General features: G+C 48.1%; 2 protein-coding genes across 3 annotated transcripts; one reads left to right on the forward strand and one right to left on the reverse strand.

The window, feature by feature from the left end:
• Positions 1-301: 301 nt before the first annotated feature.
• Positions 302-1,656, forward strand: LOC120947545 (lipase member H-like). Of its 2 annotated transcripts, none has more exons than XM_040362950.2 (2): positions 302-500; positions 551-1,656. In XM_040362950.2, the coding sequence occupies exons 1-2, from the start codon at positions 449-451 to the stop codon at positions 1,540-1,542; spliced, it is 1,044 nt and encodes a 347-aa protein (XP_040218884.2). In that variant the 5' UTR covers positions 302-448; the 3' UTR covers positions 1,543-1,656. The 2 variants fall into 2 exon arrangements, with proteins under 2 accessions (XP_040218884.2, XP_040218885.2); XM_040362951.2 differs by having other exon boundaries at positions 325-500; positions 572-1,656.
• On the reverse strand, positions 1,643-7,287 carry LOC120947543 (golgin subfamily A member 1). The gene is made up of 7 exons (XM_040362949.2): positions 5,264-7,287; positions 5,069-5,167; positions 4,116-4,279; positions 3,732-3,881; positions 3,545-3,635; positions 3,144-3,473; positions 1,643-3,060 (listed from the first exon to the last, which is right to left on the reverse strand). Exons 1-7 carry the CDS (start codon positions 6,197-6,199, stop codon positions 2,914-2,916), a joined length of 1,917 nt encoding a protein of 638 aa, XP_040218883.2. The 5' UTR covers positions 6,200-7,287; the 3' UTR covers positions 1,643-2,913.
• Between the last annotated feature and the right edge of the window lie 7,426 nt (positions 7,288-14,713).

A 14,713-nucleotide genomic window follows, 5' to 3' on the forward strand; every position in this document is an offset into this window, starting at 1 on the left:
CATGGTTCAACACATTGCGTTCCAGCGCCCCTATCGCGCCACAGATACTGGCCCGCGTGCTCTGAACACGCTGTACGCTGTCCGTACCATCCACCCCCCAGCAAGCGGCATTGACGTGCGGCATGATAGGTTTGAATTTGCCAGTGAACTGGTTAATCTTGCGACGGCATGACGCTACTATTGGACTTTTACCTTAACCATGCCCTCAACTGCCATCAACGTGATGTGATTAGCTGATCATTCAGATACACTTGCCATCTAGCCGGGATAAAGTTGGTGGGGTAGCTCGTGATAAGCAGGGCGCGATAATTTAATCATCTGGATAAACCCAGAACTTTTGGGGGTGTGGTGTGCGGTCGTTTTGCGCTCCATAAAAGAGGAAGGTCATTTGGGCCGTGGTGTGATTTTCAGTTCAGATCTTGACCGAGTCCTTTCAGCCGACCGTACCATGCAGCTGTGCGCCGTAGTTTCCCTCTTTGTGGTGGGACTGATTGCCAGTGGTAAGCTTGATAGGGTTAAACAATATTCCATTGACACTGAATGACGTTAGCTTTAACTCACCCATGTCCAGCTACTGCCATTGACGATCGCAACTGGCACCTGGTTCCCGATGGCAACGGTAGGCTGCATCTTGTCAACACCAACCCGTACGATCTGCCGGAAACGGACGCCGGCACCGCCGCACCCCGGTTCGTGCCCCAGCAGGACATGATTTTCCGTCTGTTCACGCGGGCCAATCCGACGCAACCGCAGATACTGCAGCTCAACAATGCCGCCTCCATTACCGGCTCGAACTTCAACCCGGCCCACCCGACGCGCTTCACCATTCACGGCTGGAACAACGACGGGTCGCACTTCATGAACCCGCTGATCCGGGATGCGTTCTTCGAGCGGGGCGACTTTAACGTGATCACCGTCGACTGGGGCGTGGGTGCGATCAACCCGAACTACATCGCGTCCCGCAACTTGGTCGGACCGGTGGGCAACACCGTCTCGCTGCTGATCGATCAGCTGATTGCGACCGCCGGCGCCAACCCGGACAACATCTACATCATCGGCTACAGCCTGGGGGCGCACGCGGCCGCTAACGCGGGCAAGGCACAGAACGGGCGCATCAACACGATCATTGCGCTGGATCCGGCCGGGCCGCTGTTTGCGTTCGGACAGGCCGATGCCGTGTCGCCGGCGGATGGCCGGTATGTGGAAACCATCATGACGAACGCCGGCCTGAACGGTATCAATACGCCGCTCGGCCAGGCCAACTTCTACCCGAACGGTGGCCGCACGCAGCCGGGCTGCGGTACGGACCTCGGGGGCAGCTGTGCTCACGATCGTGCGCCCACGTTCTACGCCGAGTCGGTCCGCGCCGGCACGCCGTTCCGTGCGATGCGCTGCGCCGACCATGGGCAGATACTGGCGGGCAGCTGTACCTCGTCCGGACCGGACGCTAACATGGGCGGCCAGCCGTCCAACTTTGGGCGCGGCGTGCAGGGCGTTTACTATCTGCAGACGAACGCTGCGTCACCGTTTGCACAGGGATAAGGTGGTGGGGAATGGTGAATGCGAAAGGACGCTGACATATACACGCTACACGGTTTTGCTGATAAATACACGTTACAAGCTGCCCATATTGGGTGGGAGATTTGCTTTAATTTACCTAGCGCTTTTATTGGTTTACTGGAATTCGTATAAACATGAATAATGGCTGTGTGGGAGACACACATGAACAATGAACCTGTATGAAGCCTTCCTCAATCAAAACGCTCCTTTCGATAGACCACGGATAAACGTATCCCCTTTCTCCTTTAGCGCAAATGTTTGCACCTTTTCTATCCTTCAACAATCGCTGCATGGTGCCAGGACTAGCGAATACCTTCGTGTGCAACTTGTCTGCATCTCGCATCCGGGTAATAAAACAAGCATTATATAATAATGTATAAAAATATATATAAAAGCTAATATATATGTAAACAGACAAAAAAAACTGGCCAACAAAAATAATAAAAATCACTCATAAAATCACACGAGAAAGCTGCTGCCGCTTTATAATACTATGGCATTGTAAATACTTATTACCTTTTGGGGGTAAAAAAGGAAGCAAATCACATACTAAGGGCATATATAAGGGTTTTCCAGAAGTGCTCATTGCTGTGGGACACTTTATTGACTCTTTCTTACGGGAAATGAACTTATTGTAATGCGAATTGGACTCTATATCACGATTGTTGGACAAATCTAGTAGGAATATTCAACGAGCCTGGCCAAAAAAGGGTCCAATTTCCAACATATGAAGTTCACTTCCGATAGGAAAGAGTCAAGGAAGTGTTCCACAACTATGAGAACCCCTGGTAAACCCTGTAAACATATAAGGAATCTATGAATAATCATTCAACAAGCGTTCACTCGCTCGTACGCGGTGTTGTTTCAACCACAGGAATGTTTGCTGGCATAATTAATGCAATAAAAATGCATTCAACAGATGTACGTAATATTAATGATGGAAAAACAGCCACACAGCTGCCCCATCCATCGAATCAACAGATCGTTTTCTGTACGAGATTTAAGCAGCGTTTGTTGTGCATTCACTTTAAACTCGTATGAAATCGTTCACTTAATTTCTGGCGCATCAATTGCCTTAACCCTTTGATTATGTATCGTCGCTTTGCACTATCCCGTCCTAATACACTCCTCACTGACACACACACATCCTTTTCTAGAGATTACGCTTTGGTTGGTTGGTTGAGTTTCCGGTGCTGCTGCTGCTGCTGCTGAATTGTCGCTTGGAAGATTCCGATAAGTAGGTGCAAATTGTATATAGGAGATATGCTGCATGGAGGCTGCATTGCGTGAAGCATCTGCGCGAACGTATTGCCGCACGTGCACCTGCGCACGGGGTTAGCGGGCGGCAGAGCTTTAGCTGGTGGGTAGCGTAACCTGTCCCGGCCGGCTGCCGCCGAACCAGCTCATCTTCCAGTTCAGTGTGTCCTGCAGCAGCTTCTCCTCCTCGTAGCTAAGCTGCAGCAGCGTAGAAACGGCTTTTATCAAGTGTCTCGCTTCAACCTACGGGGGACGGAAAGCACGGTTAACGTAGACTGGCCGACCAAGTTTGCATCCTCTCGCGACGGAAACTGCGCTGTACTAACCTCTCGACTAGTAAGAAATTTGATTATCACATGCTTAAGATAGCGGAAGTTCACTTCATCCATCACTACCGGGCCGCTAGCACCACCATTGGTACCGTTTTGCTTCAGCGTTCCGTTCTCCTTCGCCAGCGCCTTGCCCTCGAAGCTTTTCGATCGTTCCAGCGATCGATCGTGGGCCGGTGGTGCCGTTGCCGACTGGCTGCCAGCGATGTAGCTCACTATTGCATTATTATTATTATTATTGTTGCTGTTACCGTTCTGCTGACCCTTCAGCTCTTCCTGCAGCGTTTTCTTCATGTCTACCAGCCGCTGGTTCAGTGTTTTGATGATCTGAAAGCAGTAAGTAAGGTATGGTGTGCAAGCCGCGCATGCGAATTCAATCGATGTGCACGTGTACGAACCTTGTTCTTGTCCACAAGATCGGCATTCAGATTGAGATTCGTAGTCATGAGTTCATCGACCTGCTTTCTTAGCTCATTGACGGTGTTTAGGCTGCGGGAGAGGTTACCGGAAGTGGGCATAAAAATGATGTTGATGATGGAGGAACAACATTTGCTCGCGGGTCAGTGCCCGGAAAGCGATAGTTACCGTTTGTCCAGCTCGTGCTGTAGCATCATCGCGCGGTCATGCAGCTCGATCGATTCATCTTTTTCGTGGCGCAGCTCTTGGCGTAAAATTTCTTCCTGCTGCGACATTTCCGCATTCTTCATCAGCACTGCCATTTTTTCCTGCGTTTCGCTGCGAAGAGAAATTATTCATCATTTTAGACACACATTCAATAACACGCAAACCGAGAGAAAGCCATCAATGAATACACGCCGGGAAGCCAACGCTCATTTTGAATGGGCAAACAAAAAGGGACCGACTATGCTAACAAACTTCGTAATGATAAGAAGGTATGACAAAATGATAATAATTGTGTCAAAAAATCGATGCCCTTCTCCAAAAATCGATGCCCGATGGTTTGCTCACCCGGCCAGTTGACGGTTTAACTCGCGCACGGTGTTCTCGAGCTCGGCCACCTGGCCCTTATAAGCGCCGGTGGAGCGGTCCGCACTCTCCAAGCACTCCAACAGTCGCTGCTCCGAGTCGGCCAGGTTCGTACGCAGGTCGGTGCATTCGCTTTGTAGTTGTTCCTATTAGGAGGAGGAAAGAAAATAGGGAAACGAATGAATTAAGTACGAAAATTGTTTAGATCGATAAGTATAAGCACCGTTCATGGCGGCATAAATATGGCGCCAAACCTTTACGGTGCATTTCAAGGTACGCCATGCTGTTATCCCCGAGCTGTTGAGAAATGGGTTCGATGTTCAAGCACACACACACACGCACAGCGCACGATAAGCACACAGCGATAAGAGAAAAAGCGTGTGCTGTCAAGAGCACACTTCTAATGCTGCAAAACGTGTGCGGGTTTAAAGAAGCGAGAACCAATAAATAAATCATAACAAAAACATACGATGGCGTCACATTGTACTTTATTGTAAAGGAGTGTTTAAAATAAGGCGAACGCTATCCCGAGTAGCGCAGGGTGTGTGGGGGAGAAGGATCGAATCTTAAGGAACTTTAATCGATACAAGTTATGGGAATGCAATAGAGCACCCGGCAGCTGTGTGCCGAGGTGCGCCGCAACCTCCGACACAAATTCGGTTCAGTTGTTTTTGGTCCTTTTGTTCGGTCACGGTTTAGCTCGGTGCTTATCGCGCATTCTAACACTGCCCCACTTGACTGATAAGCTACTAAAACCGAAACGCGTAACACCAAAGCAATGGAATGGGATATCTCAGGGGGCGCGCGGTACCCGAGGGCCTAACTTTAACTCAAGGGTACACTTTCCCGGAGGAGTGAGCCCCCACTCATCTGAAGGATGCGCGTTTGGCGGAAGTGTCTGGTTGCGGCTTTGCGCCCGCGCTCGAGCTACTTACTACTTTGCTGCTCATGAACGTGACCTCCTCTTCGTGCTGCTCACGTGCCTCCCGGAGGGCGGAATGTAGCTCATCGATCTCTTCGTTCATCAGTTTGATCTGGAAGGACAGGAGGCAAATGTAGGACGATGAGATGACACACATCAGGCACATCAAGCAACCAAAGGCCTTGGCGTGCCCTGCCAGCGCACGTACCTTATTGTCGCGTTGCGTTATTTCCGAGCGCAGCTTCTCGAACTCGAACTCCAGCTGCTTCAGCTTCTCGGTCAGCTCGTCCTTCGCCTTGAGCGCGTTCCGCTTCTCGGTGGTTTCTTCCGCGACCTGGCGCGACAGCCGGCTTACCTGCGTCTCGAGCGTCATGTTCTGGATGCTCCAGCTCGTCTTGATGTCGGACAGGTGCAGATGGGCCGCCTCGAGCCGCTGCTCGAGCAGGTCGCGCTCCTGCAGCAAGCACTGCACCTTCTCGTCCGCGCTGCCGCCGCTGCTCGGGCCGAGCGAGACGCGCGTATCCTCCAGCACCTGGACGCGGCTTTGCAGATGCCGGTTCGCCTCCTCCATCGCGGCCAGCTTCGACGTCAGGCTGTTCCGCTCGCACTGCGACGAGTGGCGCAAGCTTTCCAGCTCGTCCTGGGCGTTTTCCAGCATCGGTTCCAGCTCCCGCAGCCGGTTCACCTCCTGCCGCAGGCTTTCCGCCTGCTGCTCGGCGTTCTTCTGGTGCGCTATCCGATCGATCGCTTCCTGCTCGCGGAACAGCAGCATGCTCTTGAGCTTCGATATTTCCTGCTGCTGGCAGTTCTGTATCTTGTCCTGCTCTTCGCGCTGCAGCTCCCGCTGCAGCTGGGTCGCCTGCAGCTTCTCCTCCAGCGCGCTGTTGGACTGCTTCAGGCGGCCAGCTTCCTCCTCGAGCAGGCGGGCCTGCTCCCGGACGCTGCTCAGGTGGCCGGTGAGCTCCTGCAGCTCCAGCCGGGTTGCGTTCAGCTCGGCCTCCTTCTGCTCGAGCACGCTCAGCTCGTCGATCGAGCTGGCGCTGGTGAGCGATTCGGGCCGGCTGCGTCGCGTGCGCGACACGGACAGCGGCGCCACATCGTTGCCAGTCTCTTCGCGGATTTTGTTCTTGAGCGAGGCAAACATGGTGTGACCGCGACGGACGTTGCGCGTTTGCCTCTTTACACTTGCCTTGCCTTGCCTTGGCCTGTCTGCCTGTCAGGCGGCGTCCACCGATGGCGGTTTACACACAGCTACGCGCGGTAAGGTGGGATGTTACGACACTATACGCGATCGTGTTCGTCGTTTCACTGTCGCTGCATTGTCGCACTGGATGACTACAGGCTGGCTCTTGTGGTGTACAGTCGGCGACACAGGCCAGCGAACGGGAATAATTTAAAGTTTTACTTTACGCTTCACCGTATACAATCGACTCGATTGTAAATGGGGTGTGCCGGGGGAGGGTTGGTGATAAGCCCGCACCGACCCTTTTTCTCCACCGGTGGGGGGGGGGGGTTATGAGGCACAAACAGGCCCTGTATGAATGTTGTTACTATTTTAATCGGCACCTTCGCTTTGAGCTGAAGGTTGTTTCTTCTACCAGCTCGGCACTATGCACCTGTGGTGTGCCTTGCGCGCCTGGGAAGGGTGGGAAGGGTTGCCGCGCTTCGCTGGTCCGATATTCGCTTCACCACGAGCAACAACACTACTGTTGCCTGCCTGCACGGGTTCTTTCTTATCAGTCGCAACGTTTTCCACGGGGTTTTCGCAAACTAATGGCACAACGTTGGTGGGAAACTGGAATCCATTTGTCGCCGTTTCGCTTTATTTCTTTCGCGGCTTGGTGAAACAGCAATTTTCAGTAGTGGTGCAGTGGTGAGGGGTGGTTACACGGGATGCAGACTTCTATTTTTCCCCTCTCTTCTGGACTAGACTGTGTTATCACAAAACGCGTACGTTCTGGAGGCGATGGCCCCTCGTTCTTGCTGTGGTTGTGCAATGGTCACGAATCGGGGTTCACACTTCACAATTGAACGTCTGGCCAACACGCCACCCACCGAAAATGCAACCCCCCACCAGCCCGTGTCCGAGTGCCGAACTTGTGACCGTCGCAAAAAGGACAAAAACACTACATTTTCCATAATATTTGGAAATCGGCGGTACAGCAGGGAGAGGTTAGATCATTGGTTGCTTTCTTGACACAACGGCGGGGTGACAGTGAAACGCAGACGAAAACATTAGAATTGAAAAATTTACGACTTTATAGAGAGCTAGGTCTTTAATGTGGCTACAATCGGCTGCATACATGAGAAATTTTGCCATTAAAGAATGAAAAAATGGTTTTAGCTTTTATTAGGTAGCCGCTCAATCTCCAAAACGTCATGTGCTGAAAACTTCTTCATTGTCGGAATATTACGGGGTTGTCGGAGGAAATATCCAAACGTGAAATACTTCATGAAAGGTTTCACAGACTTGCTCGATTTGAAAATCCAAACGGAAATTTCAGTTAAAGTAGACTCAAAAAGGTTTGCAAATTGGCAAAGCTGTGGTGCTCAGAGTTTGTGTGTCCCGGGGCCACAACGTCCATCGGCCACGGGGCTTCTCCTTTTTTTATTTGACGTAACGTTCTACGGGGACATGGCGGCCTATGCAGGATTTCGAGACTTTATTGATTACTACGCAACCGGATAGTCAATCATTACTACGGGGGGACGGTCCATTCTAGGCTTGAACCCATGACGGGCATGTTATTGAGCCGCTCGAGTTGATTGTACCACAGGACCGGCCCCAACGCGTCCACGGTTCTCTACTTCATCAGATTCATAATTTTATTATCCCATGGTGTATCATCAAGTAATATCAAGATGTACAGAGATTATGAGTGCGATGTTAATATCACACATTGAAGAAGAAAGGAACCAAGCAAAGGAATATTTTTACTTTTTTATTTGATATTTTTTTATACTCAGATATTTTGTTATGAATAAATTATTGAACCATACCATGAAGTGCATATTGAATCGATTGCTAGCTTGTATTTTCGGTAGGCGAACTTACAACCCACAAACCATCAGAAGAAGCAGGCAACCGGGTGTACGTTTTAAAAGCATTCTCTTCCCAGACGTCCTGTACGCATTAAACCAAAAAAGCTTCCATAATAACCGATTACCCCTTCTGCGTTCACGGAAAATCCATGTGGAGGCCCTATAGGAAAAAAATGTACAGAATCCCATTGAGTCAATTATGCGCTTTCAATAAACCACCTCAAGCAGCCGCCCGAACCCCGCTCCGCCATGACCATGGTGTGTTATCCAAAACGAGACATAAACGCCGGCTGTGTGTATTTATTTACATTTTTTATAAAGCTCCGCGTCCCAACTGCTGCGAAGGATTATTATGCTGCTTGGTGCTGGTTTCGTGCTTGCATTGGTGGAGAGGGTGAGGTAAGGCAGGAAAAAAAAGAGAAGCGCGTCACTGCTGCCCAATTTCAATTCCCAAACCGTTTTCCAATCGTCCGATACGCGATAAACGGTTCCGTGCGGCGGCACCAGTGGCGGGGTGGAAGTTTTCGCTTGCGGCTGTTGATCACTTGCAGCGCTAAAGTCAGGACACCGGATCGGCGAAAGCCTTCCCAACGGTGGGATGGGGAGCAGCAAGAAAAAAAAACAAAAAAAAAACACACCAATGTTACGAGTTTGTAGCCAGACGGTACCGGTACGTATAACACCGCAAGCTTGCGCGCAAGACCGACGCAAGGCGAGCGTGTTCATCCTGCAGGGAAGCTGGAAGAGTAAGCGCAGGTGCGTGCAATGACTGCCGATGGGGAATCGAATAAAAACAATCACTTTGCAATTCTAATCGCTGTGGGAAAAGTGGACCGTGGGAAGATGCTTTCGTACACGAGTTTGTTTACTTACTAGCTAGCCCGTCGGTTGTCGTGCTGGCCCGGTACCACCCACTAAGGATACACTCTTGCCACGAAACAACGAACGCCAACGCCGAATAAGTTAATAAATACGTAATTAAATTTAACATAAACACAACCGACAACGCGGAGAGAGAGAGAGAGAGAGAGAGAGAGAGAGAGAGAGAGAGAGAGGAGGCGCGACACGCGCCAACAGCACCGCAACTACTGAAGCACCACTCTAAGTAGTCCATGGAGAGGTCCGCGCTACTTAAGCGCACGGAGGCGTCGCTAGGGAAACGATGGCGCACGATGGCATGATCAAACCGAAACCGTTGTCATCAAGTTGTCAAGGATCAGTCTCAACTGCCAACCACTAAAGTCTAGGTGAGTGCAAAGAAGCAAGGATGGAAACACAACAAAGGCGAACCAACATTGGCACTGCTACAACCGGAGCCGGACCGAAGACGGCACTTGAGGCGTGTAAATATTGTGTCTATTATTCCGGCCCGAAAAACCGCTAATTACTCGGCTTTTAGTCAGCTTTTTCACGCCTCGCTTTGTTTAGAGAGACTGGAAGGTTCTTTTCACTTTCTTTTCTGTGTGTGTATGTGTTGTAGTGCTGCTGTCTCAAAAAAGAAAAAAAAGTTCATTTGGAGATCTTTTCCCATTTGGTAAGCCAGGTTTGCTTTTATTCCCACTGCTCCCTCCCTTTTTGTTTCCCACCCTTTCTATCGATGCATTTGCCACGACTATCGCCCAACGGAAGGGAGATGGTTTTGCGTTCGCTGATTGCTTCATTATTTCAACCCCCTGGCCCTTTGGCTGGTTGGGATGTGAGGGTGCGCCCTTGTTTTGGGCTTGTTTTTTCCTTACCTTCTTTGTTGTTCTTGTTGCAACCATCCCAGCCAACGAAGAGCACAAAAACGATTACTCATTTTGGCGAAGGGGGGATTTTAAACAATCCTTAAATTTACTCCCATGTGCAGTGTGCCGTCGAGGAGGACGAGGCACTTCGTATCTCGGGGGGACTGGTAGGAAGAACACCTCCCGGAAGCTGGCGGGCGTACCATTTCGCTTGTTGTTGTTGTTGTTGTTACCCCGGTGGGAAGTTTTTTGGGTTTGAAGTTTTGCCTTCGGTTAGTTGCAGTTTCCGTTTCGAATCGCTTCACATTTGCGGTCGGCTGTGCGAGTAGACTTGGTGAAGTTTGGCGAAGATTTAAGGTGCTGCTGCTGCTGCTGCTACGGGGTTTTCTGTTTGTTTGCGCGTGTGGCTTGTGTGGCCGTGTTTGTTCGTCCTTTGCATCGCTTTCCTTTTCTTTGGACTTTGGCAGGAGCAGCAGCAGCAGTAGTCCAGTGCGGACCCGGGTCGGGTTAGGGTTTTTGTTTTTCGTGCAAGTTTTTCTTCCTAGCCCGTGTGGCGTTGCCGTGCTGTTGATGCGGATGTTGATGGGAAGACCTTAATGGGCAGATGAAGTGGTTCTCACTGAAAGGATCATCTGGGTGGTTTTTTGTTGTTGTTGTTGGCCGTTGCCAGCTTTCTGATGAATTCATCGCCCTGGCAAATGAGAAGATTTTGATAAAACACATTATGATTGCTTCATCATTTAGCCGTCGCGTTTGAGTGGGCTGTGTGCCTTGTTGAAAGTCGCCATTAGCAAACATAAAAAAGGATGCGTTTTTTCGGCACTTTGAGGTTTGATGTTTTGTGTGAATTTGTGTGTGTTTTTTATACTACGCACGTATGATTTGGTTTTGTTAAGGAAGGTCAGAGCTTATGCTATTTTGCTAAAATGTTTGGTATGTACTTCATCCAGTTTTTTTCTTTCTAATTGTTTTTCTGCTCCATTTCTTTTACCGGGACAAGGCTTAGGATTTATTTGGAATTTTGTTATAGCTTCATTTTAATCTTTTTTTTTTAATTTTAATTAAAATTAAATGAGTAGCTTTTTTAAAATTATATTTTAAAAAGTACCTTTGAAAACATATTAGTACGGTAGAGACCCGCACAATGTGTTCAATTATTTTTAAAAATATGTTCAGCACCAATAAGCATTCATCACTAAAGATTTCAATAAATTTATTTATAAAGATTAAGGTCATTAAAGATTTCAATAAATTTATTTCCATCAAATCATCACCACTTGCACACCACATCTGTAGTTCATGAACAGGTAGTTCCAGAAAAGCGCGCAAGAAACTCTCGTCCAATATACTCTAAAGGCCGAGGGACATTGCCCGTACTCGCTAGTGTAATTTAAATTTTCACTAGCGCATCTGGCGGTGGCTGATCGAAACAATCGTCCAAACATTCTAGAGCCGCTTCAGAAAATATGTTATTTTTCCATATTTTTTGCTTTCGGACGAAAAAAGTGTTGTAAAAGGTAGATGCACATGTCCTGCACGCATTGCATCGATTTTCATGACAAAAAACGATGGAAAAACTACTTAATTTTGATATCCGGCATGACCATTCCCTCGATGACTAGACTCGAAATTACAGGCGGTCCCCGAGATACACGGTACCTCTTATACGCGGATTCGGAGATACGCGGTTTTCTAAATTTGACAATTCTTTGAGCAAATTGTACTGATTTGACACATCAATTGCAAATTGCCAAATAATTTCCGTTTTGATCGAATGTTAAAAACTATTTCAAAAGGTTTAAAACAGTTATATTCAGTCAGAATAATATCAAATAATTCACAAAGTGACTAAAAACGCCCCCTACTTGCAAAATTACACGAAAATTTGTGATATTTTAGCTGGAAATCACGAGATTCGACTTACGCGGAAATTCGAGATACGCGGTATTTTGCGGCCGTTTTCGGTCCCCATTAACCGTGTATCTCGGGGACCACCTGTACACTAGCGAGTACGGACAGTGTCCCCCGACCTTAAGAAATTCTCGTCCACACAATTTTGCATTGGACACTTTTCCTTCTGACAATAGTTTTATACTAAATGATACTCTCTTTTGTCTGAGCAAGAATCAACATTAAAGAAATGCTCAATGCTAACCGATCTTTATTTCAAATACTATTGTACCGAAAAATATAGCAGGAACAGAAATGATATTGCTCGTTATGCAAAAAACTAATACTGTATTTTAAATCATTTGGTTTCGCTATATACAGAGTTTCTATAAAATATTGCTATGTATCCTTGAATGCATTTAGTTTAGTATTTAGAACGCTTTGATCTGATTTAACCGTGCTGCAACAATATTTCAATCTAAACAATATCTAAAGAATATTTCAATTAAAAACAAAAATATAGAATAAAAGACCAAAAAACAAAAACAAATAAAAAATGTAAATGGTATACCACATTTTAAGGATATCATCAAACGTTTATAATTTGTTACAAAATCTAGCCATTTACTGTTTGGTTTAGAATCTTTAAAACAAAAACGTGAAGCTCATCATTTTTTTTTCTTACATACCGTCTCTGCTCCCTTCTATGATTTTCATGACTTAGATCAAGACCGTGATTAGTGGCTGGCTTCTCTTCCACGGTGTTAGGCTCAAGGGACCCACTGTCTAGCACGTGTAACAGATCGTTTAACGCTTTCGGCAATAGGGTAGATTTTAATATTAACTGAGAAGAATTGAATATTATTTTGCGTAGCACCTTTTGACCAGCATCAAATAGTGTCTGATATGCTAGGAATAAGGAATAAGTATGGTTATGTTGGTTCCTTGAAGCTAGATGACTTTATTATATAAATACGAAAGTCAAAATAAATTGTTAAAAAAAGAATGAGACAAAATGAATAATTTGAAAATGTTTGAATGCATGGCACATTTGACTAAACTCTAAATACACAGCAAAACTTAACATTCTACGATTGTGTTGATAATGAAAGCAGCTGTCAATCAAAACCTTTTCCAGGCTCATGTTTTATGAAGCTACATCGAGCTTCAATGCCGGTACCATGTGTACTGCTGCTGAGCGTTTAGTTGCAAACACACTGACGCCGGCCACACCGATCTCCCTGCGTGCAATGGGTAAATTTAATCATCTGTCCAAAGAAATGTACTAATCAATGTGTTAAAATGATTGATGGACCTTACCGCTCGAAGCAGATACCTCGTGCACCAGTTGCCAGCGAGCGAGTGACTCAATTAAAACAAAATAACATCTCACATCTCCGCTGTAACACGGCACAGCATCATTTAATTTTACTTCCCCGATTTACTCCCTCTCCCTCAAACGGCGCTTCTGCATCATCGGATGCGGGTGAAGAAAATCGATCTATCTATTTCCGAATCTGCACACACACACATACACACAGCCACACACACACAAACCCGACGAGAAGTCTCGATCGCAAATCCTTCCACCATCGGTGCCCTCGTCACCACACCGGTGCCCCGCCGGTTGGATATGTTATCCCACAACCATGTCAGAATAATATCGGCAGCCGAGCAGTGTCGTTCTGCAACACGGTGAACATAATACCCAAGCAGCCACCAGCACTCTCTCCCTACTAGTCCCCCCCTGCCGAACTCGGTACAGAGGGACGACCGAGAAAACGTGCTTCTGCCACGGGAGGCAGAGAACGCAGCTTCCGGCATCCGACCGACGGGCGGCACACCGTTCACCATCCGTTACATGCATATGAATACGTATATTTCAGCACGAACGGTATCGGTATGAATAATAAATTGACAAAATGGCGTTTAAGCTACATTTTGAATGCATCATCCGGATAATGGAGCACTGTTTTCACTGCCCTGCTCCGGCACCGCCCGGGCCCGGTTCTGGCCCCGGAATGGTTGCATGTGTTCTTTGCGGTCGCTGTAAGTAAACGGCAGCGTCTGGGATGGGGTAGGGGGTAATGGTGCAGCATCCCTGGCTGCTTCCAGACAAGCGGAAATGTGAACGATGTATGTCAATAAAGCACGCTGCTGCAGTAAGTGAGTGTACGAGTGCCGAGTCGTCGAGAAAATGGGAATGGCTTGTACCGCAAGCGGATTTCGTGACATTGTTGTGGTGAAAGTTTTGCCCGCCTGTCCCGCCCCGCCTGCCGTGAAGGAACGCGTGGAAGGAACAGTGGAACGTGCAAATGGCAGTTGGCGTTCATTAGCATGCTAGCGCCACCTTGTGCCGATTTGCGGTCACCAGGATCACTCACGTTTCAACGCGGAGTTGCGGAGTTGGGACGATTTCGTGGGGGCTGCGCAGGCTCCGCCGGGCTCGTTATGATTTATTTAATTAAGTATCTTACCGTCAAACTCTTTCGAAGATAATTGACACTCGTTTGTAGCAGAGATACCGGGACCGTGTCGGGGGGAGATCGTAGAAAAAATCTATCGCCACTCGTCAAGCAGCGTTCGATGCTATTAGCGCATATTGTTTGCGGTTCGCTCCCGTTACAATCGCACAATCATTGCAGCACACAGTGGCCATGTAAATTAACGCCTGTTTGCTTGATTGCCTTCGCTGTTGGTGTAGTAGCTGCTGCTTGCTGGCACGCGTGGCCCTTGAGCTTTCCACGAACAATCGCGAAATGGTGGAATATGATACTTGCGGCTTGATTTTAATGCAGACAATTCAGCTCCACCCGGACAAAACTCCATCCCTGCCGCTGCTGCTGCTGCTGCCTCTCCGCAAATACTTTCGGCGAGAGCCGGGGAAATCTGTCCACCTCTGTCTGGCATGACAGCGAGCACACACACAAACAGACACACAGGTGTATCCGTATCCGCATGGTGCCAGGGTTTAATTCAACCGTTTATTTGATTTATAC

This window comes from Anopheles coluzzii, chromosome 2 (genome assembly GCF_943734685.1).
Source record: "Anopheles coluzzii chromosome 2, AcolN3, whole genome shotgun sequence".
NCBI lineage: Eukaryota > Metazoa > Arthropoda > Insecta > Diptera > Culicidae > Anopheles > Anopheles coluzzii.